This window comes from Lissotriton vulgaris, chromosome 8 (assembly GCF_964263255.1).
Source record: "Lissotriton vulgaris chromosome 8, aLisVul1.2, whole genome shotgun sequence".
Lineage (NCBI taxonomy): Eukaryota > Metazoa > Chordata > Amphibia > Caudata > Salamandridae > Lissotriton > Lissotriton vulgaris.
The window spans coordinates 38,433,941-38,450,043 of NC_141696.1; the positions used below are offsets into that span (position 1 = coordinate 38,433,941).

Genomic DNA, 16,103 nt, shown 5'->3' on the forward strand with positions numbered 1-16,103 from the left:
CTTTATTCCTGCAATCGTCTCCGGTGTCAACTTATATTGTGGTGTTCTGGGATACTCGGCATTGGGCTTTACCATGATCTTTACCGGTTCTACTCCTTTGATCAGTCCTATTTCTTCTCCAGTAAAATCCCACACCTCAGCTGACACAGTCTCCTTCAAATCCTGTGGAAGCTCCTCCACCGTTAAGGTAGGGTATAGTTCCACGCATCCCTGCGAGTTTACAACCTTAAAGTCGGCATCATCATCGTTAGTCTGCACTTCTACTCCTTCAGGTGTGCAATATATTGTGCAGTTTAGTTTACACAACAGATCTCTTCCTAGCAGACACACAGGGCTAGAATCACAAATCACAAACTGGTGTTCATCACTGTATTTCCCTATCTTCACTGACACTAGTTCTGTCAGAGGATTCGTCATTCTCCTATTTGCGACTCCTACCACCTGAATCGTCTCTCCCGACATTGGCAGACCTGGGACTACCGCCGATCTCAAAGTGGATCGAGTGGCCCCCGTATCCACCAAAAAGGTCGTAGGACATCCAGCTACTTCAGCTTCCACGTATGGTCCTCTCTGGTCTACCTCCAGGGCTGCTCCCAGAGTACAATCTTCATCCCTATTCACTCGTTGTCCCGTAAGAGGATCAACGTAGTAGCATTCTTCTCCACCTACGAACAGTGGCAGTTGTCTATAAGTTTTCCCTCCATTAGCAATGCGAGGCGGTTGAGGGAACTGGGCTCGAGGAGTCTGAGTCCCCCCTTTGATAAACTTCCCCTTCGGAACCACTGTTCCCTTTACCATGCTGTTCTGAACCTCATCCTCCTCCTGTTCTAATTCCCCCGTCTCGACATTATAGGGACACTCGCGTCTCCAATGTCCTACCTCGTTACACTGATGGCACCTCGTTGTCTTTTTCAGTGTCGCGATATCTATCCTCGGTCTCGGTCTTTCCTCCTCATCTCTGCTTTGATTATTCTGTTTCTTTCCTAGTGTTCCTGTTCCCTGTTGTCGCTGTCCACCCTTTCCAGCTGATTGCATCTGCACCAGCATCAGCTTCTCCTTAAGTTTCTTTGCTTTCATCTCTATTTCATCGCTGCAATACCTCGCATACCTCAGGATCTCATCTAAAGGTTTGTTTTGCCAACAGATCAAATGCTGTTGAATCATTAAGCTTATGTCTGATCTCAATCCCAGGACGAACTTCGACACGAACTGTCCTATGTCCTTAGGATCCATCACGTCCAATCCACTGTACTGTTTAAATGCTTTCAGTAATCTCTCATAGAACTCGTGAACGGTCTCTTTAGGTTCCTGAGTTGTTCGATCTATCTTAACCTAGTCTATGTCCTGCAACGGCACCTTCTCTTTTAGCCATGCAATTACCCTCTCGTACTTTTCCATGACTCTCTCTGATGGTCCATTTGTCCGGGGATCCCTCTCGGGTTCACAAATGGGCCATTCGACATTAAGTTTACATGCTGTCCACAAATCTCCGGGTACTACAATGTCAAACAGGGTGTTCAAGTCGACCCACAGCACCTTAGAGATCTTCACGAACCTCTCTACCTGTTTGTACCACTCGACGGGATTCTCCCTTAGTTTTGGAAAGGAATTGGTAAATGCCGCTAAATCCCCCCTACTCCAGGGCACATGCACGTAGCTTCCGTTCGCGATTTCTCGCAAAGGGAAAGCCTCCATTCGCATTAGCTCTCCATCCGGGGACCTCGTAAGTGTACTCCTTCTGACGGATCCCCTCTTGGACCATCTTTCCTCCCATTTATCCAAATTCCTCCATAATCTGATACTCAGGATCAGTTCCTTTATGTGTATTTTCAGCCCAATCGTCCTACGCTCATCTAGATCCTGATCCGTGCAATTTAGCCTATGGTTACCCTGTAAAGCTTTAGTTCGTGATAGGTCTATCATATACCTGTCTGCCAACTCAGATAAACCTCGCTTTCCGAGTAACGTCCTTAGACATAAACAGTATTTCATCCTGTTCATACAGATCGATCCTTTCCATTGGCAATGTGCCGTCTATTATTTCATTCAAATCTGATTTTAAACTCATTACGTCGAGCCGTTTCGCTTTTATCTCAGCTCTCAGTACCTCACTCCTAGGTGGTTCTTTTACATTCCTCTCACCCCCACTACGAGTCCTACGTCTAGGTACAGGTGAGTTATGAGGAGTTCTTCTTGCTTCTCTTTGTTCCCACCTCTCTAGATCCCAAGCTTTCCCATCTTCCCTTGGGGTATGGTGGAACAATGATCTATTCCCCATCACTGCATTCTGTCTTTTCGGCTCGGACTCTTTAGGTGCAAGATAGGATCCTCCGTTCTGTTCTATATCACTGCAACTCCCTTGCTGTCTGGTGTCGCTCAATAAACGATAAGGTCCTTCACGGTCCTCCATGTTCCCGCGATCTCGTCCGTGATCACCGGATGCATGGCGAGACCCTTCGCGACTCCCTATACTCTCGTGACTCCAATGTCGCACGTTTTCGCCCGGGGTATGGTGAGTGCACCTGAAACTATCTCGGTACTCCTGCGTCTTTCGTTCTCCCTCACTAAGGATGAGGCGAGGCACTCCCCCACACCCTGTACTCTTGTCTTCACACATTTGTCTATTGCCACTGATGGTATGGCAAGTATCTCCTTTGCTTCCTTGACTCCCTCCCTCCCACTCCGGACTGCTTTCGCCAGCTCCGCAGTGAGAGAGGATCCTGTTATCCTGATCTCTCCATTCTGTTTCTGTTTCTATTCTTTTATTCTGAGTCTCTACGGCAGCATCCCATTCTTTCAAGTACTCCCTTAATTCCTTAAAGGATTTCGGTTTCGGTCCCCTCAAATCCATGTGTCCTCTCTGACCCCCCTGTTCTATCCAGGGACCCGTTACTGGATCCAATGGGGTACTCCGACTCTTTGGTCCTAGCAACTGCCTTTGGGAATTGATCGTATTATTCCTACTTTCCATCTCTGCCCTTTCCCTGTCCCATCGTGCCTGTTCCTCCTGCTGGGCTCCCTCCGGGTTGTAGATTGATACTATAGGACCTATGGTAACAGGTACTTGTAGAGCATCCGGCAATTGATACGACCTTGCATGCTCCGTTTCTGGCACCTTCTGGACCACAAACCTTCCTACTACTCTCTGTATGGGACTAGATTGAGGTACTTCCTCACCTTTCTTGGGGTCCCACTCTGATGTGGGGAGCGGTTTATATTCCCCCCACCTAGCCCCGTCCCCTTGCTGTAGTTCGGGACTTTCGGCTTCTCTGTTGTACGGAGGTGGTCTATCTAATAATAGCCTCTCTATCAGATCCTCATCCGGCTCGCTATCCTCATCTTCTTCTAGAGGCTTCTTTTCTCCCGTAGCCTCTAGCATTGGGTACAGTTTGTCTGCTTCTATCTTTTGCACCCTCCACTTTTTAGCTTCATCGTCCCATTTAGCATCCTGCACTGCTTTTACCGATCGTCTCACTCTTTCTTGGCGTCTATTCAAGCTCCTGTCGTGTGCCGCTCTAAACCATGCACTAAGGGCTTCGAACTGTGTTGGCCTCGGTAGAGGTCTTGTTGCGAGCATTACCGCTTTCAGTTGGTTCAATGCTTCTACTCTAAACGTCCCGTATCTCGGGAACGTTAGTTCCTCATTTCCTTCTGTTAGCTTACTCCACTCGGAGATCCATAGTATTGAGTGTAAGCCTACATTCACAGCCATATAATAAGCTGGTGTGCCTTCCGGTGGGGCTTCTTCCCCTGCATACGAGTTTCCTCTATCTCTCTGAAAGATCGCCCTTAAACGTTTAAAACACTTCATTTTCAAGAATCTACGATTTTCCTTAATTCCCTTCCTTATTTACTTCCCGATGACAAACCACCAATCTCTGCGCGGCTCTCGCTAACCAGCCTATCCCAGCGCGGTTCTACACCAACCGGCCAATCCCAGCGCGGCTCTACGCTGACGTCACTCGTCCTCTCTGCAGCAGTTCCCCTCTTTTCTCAGCTCGTCTCGCGGTCTTGCATGCTTTTCATTCATACACCGAAAAATGACTACTTCCGTCCAAGCGATCACTTTTCTTGACTGTACGTCCACAGTCTAACTGTAATTGTCACCTCAACTGACGAGACGTCTTCCTCTCACTTCAGACGCTCGCCTTAACTGATAGGTTACTTACACACAGTAAACGTACGACCAGCGTCCGTTACTCATACACTCACTCTGACACTCCCCCTATCAACGGTCCTGCGGGCGATCAATGGTACCTCATGACCCCCTTTACAATGGTAGACAATTACTCTGGGTGTTCGATACACCCGAACCACTTAAGCCCTTCTCTGGACTTAAGATTTTATCCGGTTGCGCGCGCTCACAACCTTCCCTCAATCACACTACAGGCATTCAACTCCGCTTGACATTACAACACAGGTACAACACAAAACACCGCAATCTGGCAACGCATGACCCTTATACTCACTCTCGACCGACTCTGCTGCTTTTCTCTCGCACCGTCAGCACCTTCTTCGGCAGGGAGTCTTCTTCTGGTCGTCGATGACTAGGGACCTTGGGGTAATCTAGACCTGACCTAGGTTGCCTTCCTCAAGAAGAAAACCATCTTTCTCTGCTACCAACTGCGGGGATTGAGATTTTGATACCTTTCCTGATCACCTAGATACCTATCTCATTCATCCAATTTTGGATCGATTATTATCTGTCATTGAGTAAAAGGCAAACCCCGCATAAGTTAAATCAACCCCATAGACTGACACAACTCTGAAGAACCACTTACGACGGGTAAAGTTTAAAAGTTTAATATAAAATCAAAGTCAATTGCATATACAATCCTCTCAAGATAAGATTCAACAAGTATACAGGAACTAAAAGGAACATAAATTCCCTAAAGAATCTCAGTCTACAAAAGAATACAATCAAAACTAATTCCAATACTAACAAATTGAATAGCATAGACACAAATTGTATCTGTTGCGTCATCAACAAAAAAAGAATAAACAAGTTAAATCTGTCCCTACTCTATGCTAGGTGACATCCCTACTAGCAAATCCTTTTACCTAAAAAGGTGTCAGCAGTTTGACTTCCAAAGAAGTTCAAACTCTCCTAGTTTCTGATGGAAATCTATGTCGAGAAGCAGTACCCTTTCTGCCTACCCATCCGCTCTCTAAGGGTCCTCGGCCTACTGCTCTCTTGCGCTCTGCTCTCTGATCTTCTGTTCTGCGCTATGTCTTCAGGCCATCTGCTTTGAGCTGTCCTCTCCCCGGGGTGCTGTCCCTAAATACAAAATCACAGTATGGGTGGAACGCCCCTTTGACGCCCACCACGTACACATTTCACATGATCTCATTCTGGTTCTTTCCATAGCTTCGTCTCTTTGCGTCGTCTGTTAAGTTGACCTTGCTTCTTAGGCGCCAACTTCATCTTCGTGCTGGTAACCTCATGACATTCCAGTTGACACTTTCAGTCCAAAGTCTATCACCTCAACGGAACTCTATTCATTACAGTTGTGATTACAACCTCCTTTGGTCCTGTGAACAGTCACTTCTAAACAAGACCCCAAATTCCAAACGTCTCTTATCTCATCGGGCCATAAACTTCGTCCAGCATTGTCACTTTAAATTTAACAAGACCTTTGACTCTTGGCTCGCACGTTCAGATCAAAGCTATCCCCTATTCCTGTGAGCCCACTAAATTACATGCAGTGAACTACACTCCTGCGAACCCTTGGTCAGTTAGGTTAAAATCACACATGACCACACTATTCTAACATTCCTACAAACTCTTCTACACGGTATAACTTTTAACACACATATATATATATTTGAATTAGCAAATCATTGATTATAATCGGATCCATATTACATAAAATACAACGTTATACTCTTATTCTTATGCAGTGCTACACGTTCTGCACATTTCTTCACTTTACATTTCGTCTTCTTTCTCCGTTTAATTAATTACATACGTACATTCTATTCAGCACTTTCTACTGTTCTTAAGCATTTCTACACTTCTATATTAACCCACTATATACGGCTTTCCTAATTCTAATGCATTTCTAGAGTAAATACAGATACATTTCTTATGACTTATGTTACATATACTAACTTTACGCTATAGGCTCTAACTTTACAAGTTCTACGTTTGCGTTATTGGCTTGTAAATATGGTACAAATATACTTTTCATTCAAATTGCGCTCTCTCATTGGTATGTGTGAAGACACGATCGAGAGCCTGAAGTCTATACAATCCAAGGCCACTGAGAAAGAGGTGAATGAATGGAGAGAAAGCAAGGGTAGATTGGATGCGAATGGCTGTTTGGTCAAATTATCAGAGCATCAGAGATGGCTGCTACCCGATGCGTATGTGCTTGCAGTGGTTACAATGGCTCATGGAATGGCCCATATCAGCGTGAAAGGGATTTGCAAATTGTTGGCTCCAGTATGGCAAAATACTGGAATACCTAAATTTGCAGAGAATGTGGTCAAGAACTGCATGGTATGTTTGAAACACAATCCTGGTATGGGAACCCCAACTCCAGCTGGTCATTTTGCACCTCCTACGTATCCGTTTGAGGTTTTACAGCTAGATTTCATACACATGGAGAGGTGCAACAATTTAAAATACGTACTTGTTGTTGTCTGTGCCTTCTCAAGATGGGTAGAAGCATATCCCCTCAAGGACAATACTGCCTTGTCCACGGCCAAAGCCCTTGTCAAAGAATTTTTCCCCAGGTTCGGAATGCCTAGAATGGTCTGGAGTGATAATGGGAGTGAATTCGTGGGACGAGTGATGAAGAGAGTGTGTGAGAGTCTAGGCATACAACAGAAGTTCCACGCTGCAAACCACCCCCAATCAGCTGGATTAGTAGAATGCTACAATGGCACCCTAAAACTAAAATTGGCAAAGATTCAAGCAAGCACTGGTCTTAAATGGCCTGACGCTCTGCCCTTAGCACTTCTATCCACCAGAATGACCGTGCATTCGAGAGTGAAACTTAGTCCCTATGAGATTGTTTTCGGCCGCCCGGCCAACATATGGGGGGTGCCCAGACCCACCAGGCTCAGTGAGGTAGAGTACCCTGTTTTGCTTGACTACTTCTATGAATTGACGGCTAAATTGCGTGTTTTACACCAGCAGGTCCACAACAGTCTACCTCAGGCCTCTGAAACTCCAGGGCATCCTATCGATCCTGGATCCTGGGTGCTGATAAAAAACTTCTAGCGAACAAAGAACGAACAGCCCTGGTGGACCGGACCACACCTCGTCCTTCTTTCCACTAGATCAGCCGTTCGTGTGGAAGGAAAGAAGAACTGGATCCACGGGACCCACTGCAAGAGGGTCCCGTTACCTCTGCCTTATGACCGGTGGGTCCAGGAAGGAATTGCTGACTCTGAGAACGAAACGGTGCCACGATTTGTACCCTTCAGCGAAGCACGTTTGAAAGGAACTACTACAAAGAAGGAGAGCGATAGCATTCTGCAAGGATCTGTGCCACCGTCAATGCAATTGGACACTACTGAGCCTGAACTTTTGTTTCAAGACAACACAGCACCGGGTCGAAACCACTATAACTTGAGGCCAAGACATATGATTAAGGACAAATAAAAAGTTTTTTTCCTATTTTTGATTGTGCAGCTCTCTCATCTGGGATACTTGCTCATTTTTGATTTTCGAACCGCCATCCGGTTCTGCTGCTAGGGTCGCGGTTGCCCCAGTCTTTGGAGTGCAGCTGGAGACGGTTAGGTTGACAGTTCTGGTTGGTCTAAGGGAGTTACCCTGGACTGAACAGAAGCACTCCTTAGCAGAATCAATCTCCCACCACGGGCAGCAACTTAGAGGATGGAGTTTCCTAAGATGGAGAGACCTGCTAGATCAGCGAACTTTGAAAAGACAATTTGCACTGTGATGACAAGAAAACAATTTTTGATAATATGCATTTTAATGTTGTGTAGCATAATGAACACCACGAATTGTTGGGTGTGTGGGCTTATGCCACACACGACAGACAAGGGTATCCCGTATTTTGTCCTGCCATTTAGTTACTATGGTTCCCTGTGGGCCTTCCAGACAATGTTCCTGTTTGCCATAGAACCGTATCCCCCACGTCCCGCAGGAAGAAATTCAAGCAACAAGGCACTAGTAGCAGGAATCAGAAACATGAGCAGGGATAATGACACATATAGGACGATTCCCAGAGACGAATTAGAGCCTTACAGCAGATGGAACATAACTAAGTACGGGATTTCCTTAACTGAGAGCCAGAAAGCAAAGAAATACTCCCCAATATCGATAGTACCCCATCAAGGTCACCTATGTCTGCAGGGAAATGGCAAAAACCCCAGAGCTCAGCTAGGAAGGAGTGTTTGCACTGAAACTTACATTTTCTCGTCGCAGACCTCTCCTTCATTCCCAGCAGCTAAGGGTACCTACTTTGTTTGCCACGATAGAGCGTATACATGGTTGCCCCCTGACTTTTCGGGCACCTGTTTTATCTCGTTCCTGTTGCCACCCACCTACACGGCCGAGGCAGACTACCATCGGACAAGGACAGTTAGGGGTGTCGTGAGTAAAGACGACACTGCAGAACAGGAGTTTGGAGATTTCGCAATGGGTTTTCTGCCATTTTGGGGGCCTATGGTGAACAGCAGGAACATTGCCAACTGACGAGGATAGTTGAATCCGCCGTGATTGAAACGGCTGGTGCCCTTAGTAACTTGACTGCGGAGCTACAGTCGGACCGCCTTATGACTCTTCAGAATAGGGTTGCCCTAGATGCCATACTTGCAGACCGTGGTGGGGTATGTAAAGTGATCCAATCCAGTTGCTGCATTTTCATCCCTGACAATGCTCCGACAGTATACCAGGCCATCACCAAACTGCACAAGATCTCTGAGTCCATTCGTGTGGACAAAGGAGACTGGTCCTTGCTGGGGTGGTTCTGGGAACTGATATCTGCCTGGGGATGGAAAATTCTGATATTCATTGGAATGGTCTTAGCCATCCTGTTTCTGTTCTGCCTGTGTGTGCAGTGCGCTCCTGCAATATGTGACCTCTGTGCCACATCATGTGTAAGGAAGCATGTGTCAAGGGACGAGCTAAGTAACAGGATGATGCTACAGCAGCATCTCCATGACTTCATGAATACAGATTTGGACTCAGATTAGCATGAGTTATTGCCTATATAAGGGCAAAAGGAGGGTCTGTGGTTCCGTAAATTTTGGACCCTGCTATATGTGGAGGCGAAGCCCAACACTCGTGTCAGAAAATATCATCATACCATGACGATATTGGTATTGGCAGACCGGTAATGATTAGGACGTTATTACTGTGCATTTGCGTCACGATTGAGTGACGGGAACACCCCTAAATTGTACTTCTTTGTGTTGAACCCTCTGGTTCCATTTTGTGAGCGGCATCCATCTTGTGGTTGCTCGTACATAGTCAATTGACCCAGGCCGAATTCGAGCTGAAAGAACACGTCCACCTTTCCTGACTCCCCTGTGACCTGGGCGAGCTGCCTTCACTGCCTCCAGCCAAACCTGTTCGGGCAGTCCCCAACCCAGTGGCCGAGCAAGATTAGCATCAAGGCACAACATGTCATAAACCATTTACCGCATACAAACCACGCTTTACCATACACACACGTGTCCCTGTTTCTTCTTTATGGCTAGTTTTACAAGGAGGAGGTGCCCGATTTTATTGGGGTTTCATCGATATCTGATGGAAGATCTGGGCCTGGCCAGGTAATCTATCACGAACTGGACAAACGAAAATATGGGCTTGCCATCATGACTTTGCTTTTTCTTTATTGTGAAAATATGTTTATGGTCGAATTGTAAAACCAAGAATTTTTGCCTGAAGTGTAATATCGTGTATAAAGAGAGAAGGCTGGCTCTGTAAAAACGAGCAGTCTCCTGAGAATATACACACCGTGTTGTTGTACTTCTAGGACGCCTGTTACTTGGGTGCAGCCAATAAATTCGATCTTTGACTTCATCTAGAAGACTCGTGTTTCTGTGGTCTGAATCAGGAAGGACTCGAGGTCTTTGGGTGTTGCCCTGAAACCGCTGGGTTACTGGATCAGTACCGGTTCTGAAAAACCCAGTACCTCAGGGGGAGCAACAGTAGGGTAAGTGTTGGATAGTGTAAAGGTACTATGTGTTGTGATTGTATGCGTTGTAATGATATGCGTTGTAATGACTGCGTTGTAATGACATCCGTTGTAATGGTATGCGTTGTAGTGCCATGCGTTGTAATGGTTGCGTTGTAAAAGTTTTGTTGTAATGGTACTGCGTTGTAAAAGTTGCATTGTAAACGTTGTTTCCCCTCTAGGAGCCGATAACCCTAGGCCTCATACCTGGTACTGCCCAGTTTTGCAAGCTTGCAGGCCTAGACACCACAGGGTAGTAGACCGCGTTTATTATACATTTTTATTTAGTTTCATTTCAAATCTGTGGGTGTTGCATGGGAAAATCCACCACAGCACTCCTGAAATTCTTCCTGAGCGCAGAGTAAGGCAAAGCAGTGATTTGTGCAGCCTTGCCTTACTGCATACCTATGAGGCCATTCAAAGCCATTGTCTTTGCGTGGCCCCATAGATATGAGTTTGTGATTTGTCCTACCAGAGCGTCACAAAAAGTGATGCTAGGGCATAGAGGGGGCTCGTAAACAGGCCCCTGTCAATTTACTCACACCGACCCCTCCTTTTGTAATGAACACACTTACTGAGATCCTTTTCTCCCCATTCAAATTCAGATTAATGTGAGTGAAGATACATCTACTTGGTGTCATTTATAATTAGTCTCTTTTTTCCAAATTGTGACTTTACTGGACACATAGCATCATGGCTGGACACGTCATCAGAGGAGCAGGACATGGAGACCTCTCCGGAAGGCTGAGAATATTATGAGCTCTTTGCGTATAGAAAGAGATTCTGCCACTCAATCGTGTTTACGATGCACAGAAAAGAGATCAAGATTAGGAGAAATGACAGATAAGTTAAAATAGAATTAGGAGTGTCAGTTCACACCAATAGTGTCAGTGCCAGGGAGGAATAGAGCTTGTGGGCTTTGACTATGTCAAAATTCAAATACTTTCTCATGTCAGATGGATGTGTGATGTTGATACAACGTGGAGGAGCAGAGATGAGATTACTCAAGTACAATGCACAGAGAATGGAAAAGAGACAAACGGAGTGAGAAGAAGAGCCGCAATTTGGAGACAGAACAAGAATAGGGGGAAAAACACCGCGGAGTACACACATGCTTCTAACAAAAAAAAAAGATCTGAAGAGCAACATAGAGAGACAATATTAGAGAAGTGTAAAAAGAATGAAAAAGAAATCTCATCATTAAATAATCTACAGTAAAGTGAAGGGGAAGTAAGAGAAGGAAGACTAGGTTTGAATGACTCACTTGAACATGGCAATCAGCAGGTTGAAGAGCAGAATGTTGGCAAACAGCAGGTACAGACAGTGTAGGATTATTGTTAGCTCCTCTGGGTACCTAATATATTCATCATCGATTTGAGGACATTTCGGCACATTGGGGGTTGTTCCATTAGTGCACTCGTCTAAACTTAACTGGGTTTCTAAAACAAAATAAGTACAGAGTCATGTGACAGTAGTAAAGTCTCAGCCGTCAAGATTCTCAGTCATGCTGCTTGTGGTACCATGGACTTTAAATTCAAAATGTTGTATACATGTTTACATTTTTATACATCAGGAAGCAGCGTATTAACAAGTCATTGGCATTAACATAAGCAAAGGCTGTAAGGTTAGCTCAAGACTGGGCTAGAACAGCAATCAGACCTGTACACACTCACAGTCAAGAAAGTGTACCTACAATGGCAAAATACACAATCCCACACACCAGGGACAACCGTATTACCTGTTTTCTTCCACCAATGCAGAACCTCAGTGTCCCAAATGTTGATACCTTTAATTGCATCAATTGCATGGAAAGAGGCTGGAGTCTCACGAATTAAAATAAAAAACAGTCCGTTCTACTAAAAGCATGCATTGACCACTTGCCATATCAAGCAGAAAGTGAATATCAACATGCACAGTTGTTGACAATTGGAGAGGTATGCCGTTTGAAGGATGGGATGTCGGGACCTATCTCCTATGATATCCATACAATTTCTCAACTCATTCCTAATTCACACTGGCATCCAATCCAGGGGTCTTCCCGGAAGAGGTGAATAAATATATCCTTGTTTCAACTCAGGAAGAAAACACAAATCACCTACCTGTGTAGAACCCCCTCTCATCTATTCATGAGGGTTATATTCTAGGTAAACGCTGGAAGCTTGAACTAACCCCCAGAGCAAAGGGCACTCAGTTTCAATTCTATAAGGAGGGAGATGCCATTCTTTGAATGTGTCATTAGGGGGCATCATCAAATCTTTCAAACAGAGGTTGTACATCTCTTTGGATGGGTTATGGGTCAATAATGCTTTGTTGATGGATGAATATCTGAAAGTTGTTGCTATACGTGGCATTCGAGAAGTATGTCCCCACCCGATCCCTGTGGTAAAGTGATTCACCGATACTCTACTGCTGAATAAGTTGAACTATTGTGTGCGAGTCTTCTAAGAGATAAGAATCTATTACTATGTGATAGTAGTGAATAACCAGGTTTATTATCTGGTATTTACAATAGTGGAGATCAGTGAGAGACATGCAGAGCACTGTGCTGTTACTTCTACATCTGTCTTCATTGTCACAGTCCTTCCTTCGTGAAGTTCTGTCCTTAGACACAGGATTTGTCAACGAAGGCAAGCTGAGCTTTCATTACCTACAGAATGAATTGCCCTCTGTCTTGTTTGGCTTAAACGCTTACTGTCTTTCTTTCAGTCTGAAACATTGATCTTGCCGGAACTAAACAAGAATTAAGGCCTTGTTCTCTCTCTATCAAATGTTCCCATTAAACCTCGCCACATCAGATGGCAGTCACAAGTTTGCGAGCTCAGCACACCAGCCTCACAGCCAGATGCATCAACCAAAATTGCGATCGCAATAGGTGCGAATTAGCTATTGCGATCGCAAATAAAAGAAAAGCTATTCATGATGCGAAAAAACCCCAAATTGTGAATTTGCAAAATCGAATATGCGAATTCGCTAAATAAATCGCAGAATCTAGGTGGAACCCCCTTAGCGATTCGGAATTTGCGAGAATCCAAGGATACTGCAAAATATTTTGCGATTTCACAAATTCAATTTTGAAAAACCGCTAAATAATCGCAAACACAATTCATGAAAAATCGCAAATAGCGATTACATCAAAAATCGCAATTTTGCAATAGCAGTTTAAAGGGAATCACAATCAGGTGGTAAAAAAAAAATGAACTTTACTCACCTGCTATCCATCTGCAGCCTATTTAAACAGACCCATGAGACTATAGTGGCCTTCCACAATGGCAGCACTCTTCATTTTTGCGAGGAGGAGGAGGATACTTGCAGCAGGCCAGCCCAGAAGGAGAATCCAGGAGAGAATCTTCCACCTGTGCATCACTTTGTTGGGACAGACCCCTGAGCAAATATATGACAAGTACAGGCTGAATGCTGCAAAGATTCACTACTTAATAGATGAATTGGACCCACTATTGCAGCGCCAAACACTTAGGACACAGGCCATCCCAACTCTTGTCCAGGTGCTATGTTGCCTGCACCTGCAGGTAGCTTCCAGGATGTAGTGGCAGAAGCTGGAGGGGTATCTCAGAGCTCCCTTTCGCGGTTCTTAAAATCCTTCCTGGCCGCCATGATGTCTTTGATCAACAACCACATCACCTTCCCCATAACCCAACAGGAATTGACCCAAACAAAACAGGACTTCTACCAAGTTGCCCAGTTTCCACACGTGATCGGATGCATAGATTGCACCCACGTAGCCATATGTCCCCCTGCCGTAAATGAGTATATCTTCTGCAAACCGGAAAGCATATCACTCAATAAATATCCAAGCAGTGTGAAATGCAAATAACATCATTACCGACCTCGTAGCACAATACCCTGGGAGCACCCAGGATTCCTACATCTTCCGCCATAGTGGCATGCACACACGTCTGCTCAGGGGCGATTTTGGCGACGGACACCTGCTAGGTAAATTGAATATAATACTCATCACTGAAGTATGTAATGGCAATGCATACCTGACACTAACACATTGCTTGTAACCCTGTAGGTGACAGTGCATACGCTGTGAGGCATTACATCATGACTCCATACTTGAACCCAGCCAGCCCACAACAACAGAGGTACAACGCAGCCCACATCAGGACACATAATGTAATCGAACGGACATTTGGATTGCTCAAGAGTCGCTTCCGCATCCTGCATAAAACTGGAGGAGCAATGCTGTACCATCCGGAAACATGCTGCAGGATAGTGGCGGCATGTGCTATGTTGCACAATATAGCAACAAGGAGAGGTATCCCCATTGAGGAATCCGATACTGGAGGCAACCAGCCCCCAGCACACCCACGCCAGGCCCATCTTGCGAGTTCAGCTGAGGGGTAAGGGCAAAGAAAACGTACAGACATCACCAAGCATTATTTCTCAGGTATGTAATGATGACACACAACACTTATTTGCATTTGAAGAAAAATATTTATTAACACGTGAAGCGGTAGGGGTGTATAATTGAACATAGCTGGTGTCCATTACCACATTAACTGCATGCACTGAAGGGCATATGAGACACACAAAGGACTTGAAATGCAGTCACAAAGAATGTCTTGGACATGGTTACAACACCATGATGAATTCCACCCTTCTGATTATGTTTAGTGTTTCCTCCCTCTCACACCCAAACGTCTTTCACCTGCATCTGCATCTACATTCCCGGATGCAGAGGAGGTGTTTGTCTACGCCTACTGCTCCTCCTGACAGTGGTGACTGGCGCAGTGATGCTGCTTAGGCTGGATGCCTCACTACCCTCTTCCCCTGTAACATTGCCCTGACCACCAGTGCTAGACTGCATCAGTTCAACGGCAGTGGTAATTTGGCCAAGTGCTTTGGACACATCCCCACAACAATGGCCCATATCAATCTGCATTTACACCGACTGACGTGACAGCTGTGCTATGCTGTTGCAAATCTTGTTGTTGGACCTGGTATAGCAAGCCATGCAGGTCACAAACTGGTGATGCCTCCTCCTCTGTGTGGTGTGTCCCTCCTGCATCACACGCGCCACCTCCTGCAGTGTGTTGTTTGATTGTCTGTTTGCTTCCACAAGTGCAGTAGTTAGTTCCCTCACACTCTCGGCCATGACTGATATGTTTTTGTTCATTTTCGTCATCTGCAGGTTGATGGCTCCCGTATGCCTCGCTTGCAGGCGCTGCACCCGCAACTCCTGTGACTCCACGCCACCCCACTCATTGGGAGTTCCTGCCTCCAGTGCCCAGATATGGGTCCTTGGCCTGCGTCTTGTTCCTGGACGGACATGTGCCTGGGGTGTAGTTGTGTGGCTCATACTTGGACGGCTTGTCCCAGGAGCAGTTTCAGGTTCCTGTTCTGTCTCCATTGGCTGCAGTGGTGTAACTGTGGCCCTGCGTTTTGCTGGTGCCTTGGATTTGGGTGGTGTTGTCACAGGTTTTGACACAGCAGCTTCTTCAATGACCTGTGTGCTGTCTCCACATTCACTGTCATCAGTGTGTACTTCTGCTGCATCTGTGATGTGAAACAGTGCAATGTTATTTTATGTTGTTGCAAAAGTTGAGCAACATTGAAATTATTTACATTTATGCTCTCACTATCTCTCATCAATGACTGTACTGCATTTTGGTAGCATTTGGGCTTACAATGTTGGATTGTGACAGGCAATTAGGTTCTACAGCCTACAGGTCCCATAGTGCATTAGTGTACCTATGTAAAATGTGGACTGGACTACTGTGATTTTGCTGGTTGATTACAGTTTGGGCACAATCAGTATGTACATTGATATGTTGATTATCATGCATCTTACCTTGTGTGCTACTGGCCGCCCCGGATGTCTCCAGCTGCGTTACTCCCACCACTGCTTCAGGCTGGATTGTGCCCTCAACCATGTCCTCTTGGGCTGTTTTGTCTGGGACTGTTGAGCTTCCTCCTCCGGTC

General features: G+C 45.5%; 1 protein-coding gene across 1 annotated transcript in view; it reads right to left on the reverse strand.

Annotated features, from left to right (window-relative positions):
• Positions 1 to 16,103, reverse strand: part of LOC147693339 (transient receptor potential cation channel subfamily M member 2-like) — a 1,947,553-nt gene that overhangs the window by 187,530 nt on the left and 1,743,920 nt on the right. The window contains exon 18 of the mRNA XM_086935940.1: positions 11,422 to 11,596. Within this exon, the coding sequence (XP_086792066.1) occupies positions 11,422 to 11,596 (175 nt within the window). The remainder of the gene's footprint in view (positions 1 to 11,421; positions 11,597 to 16,103) is intronic.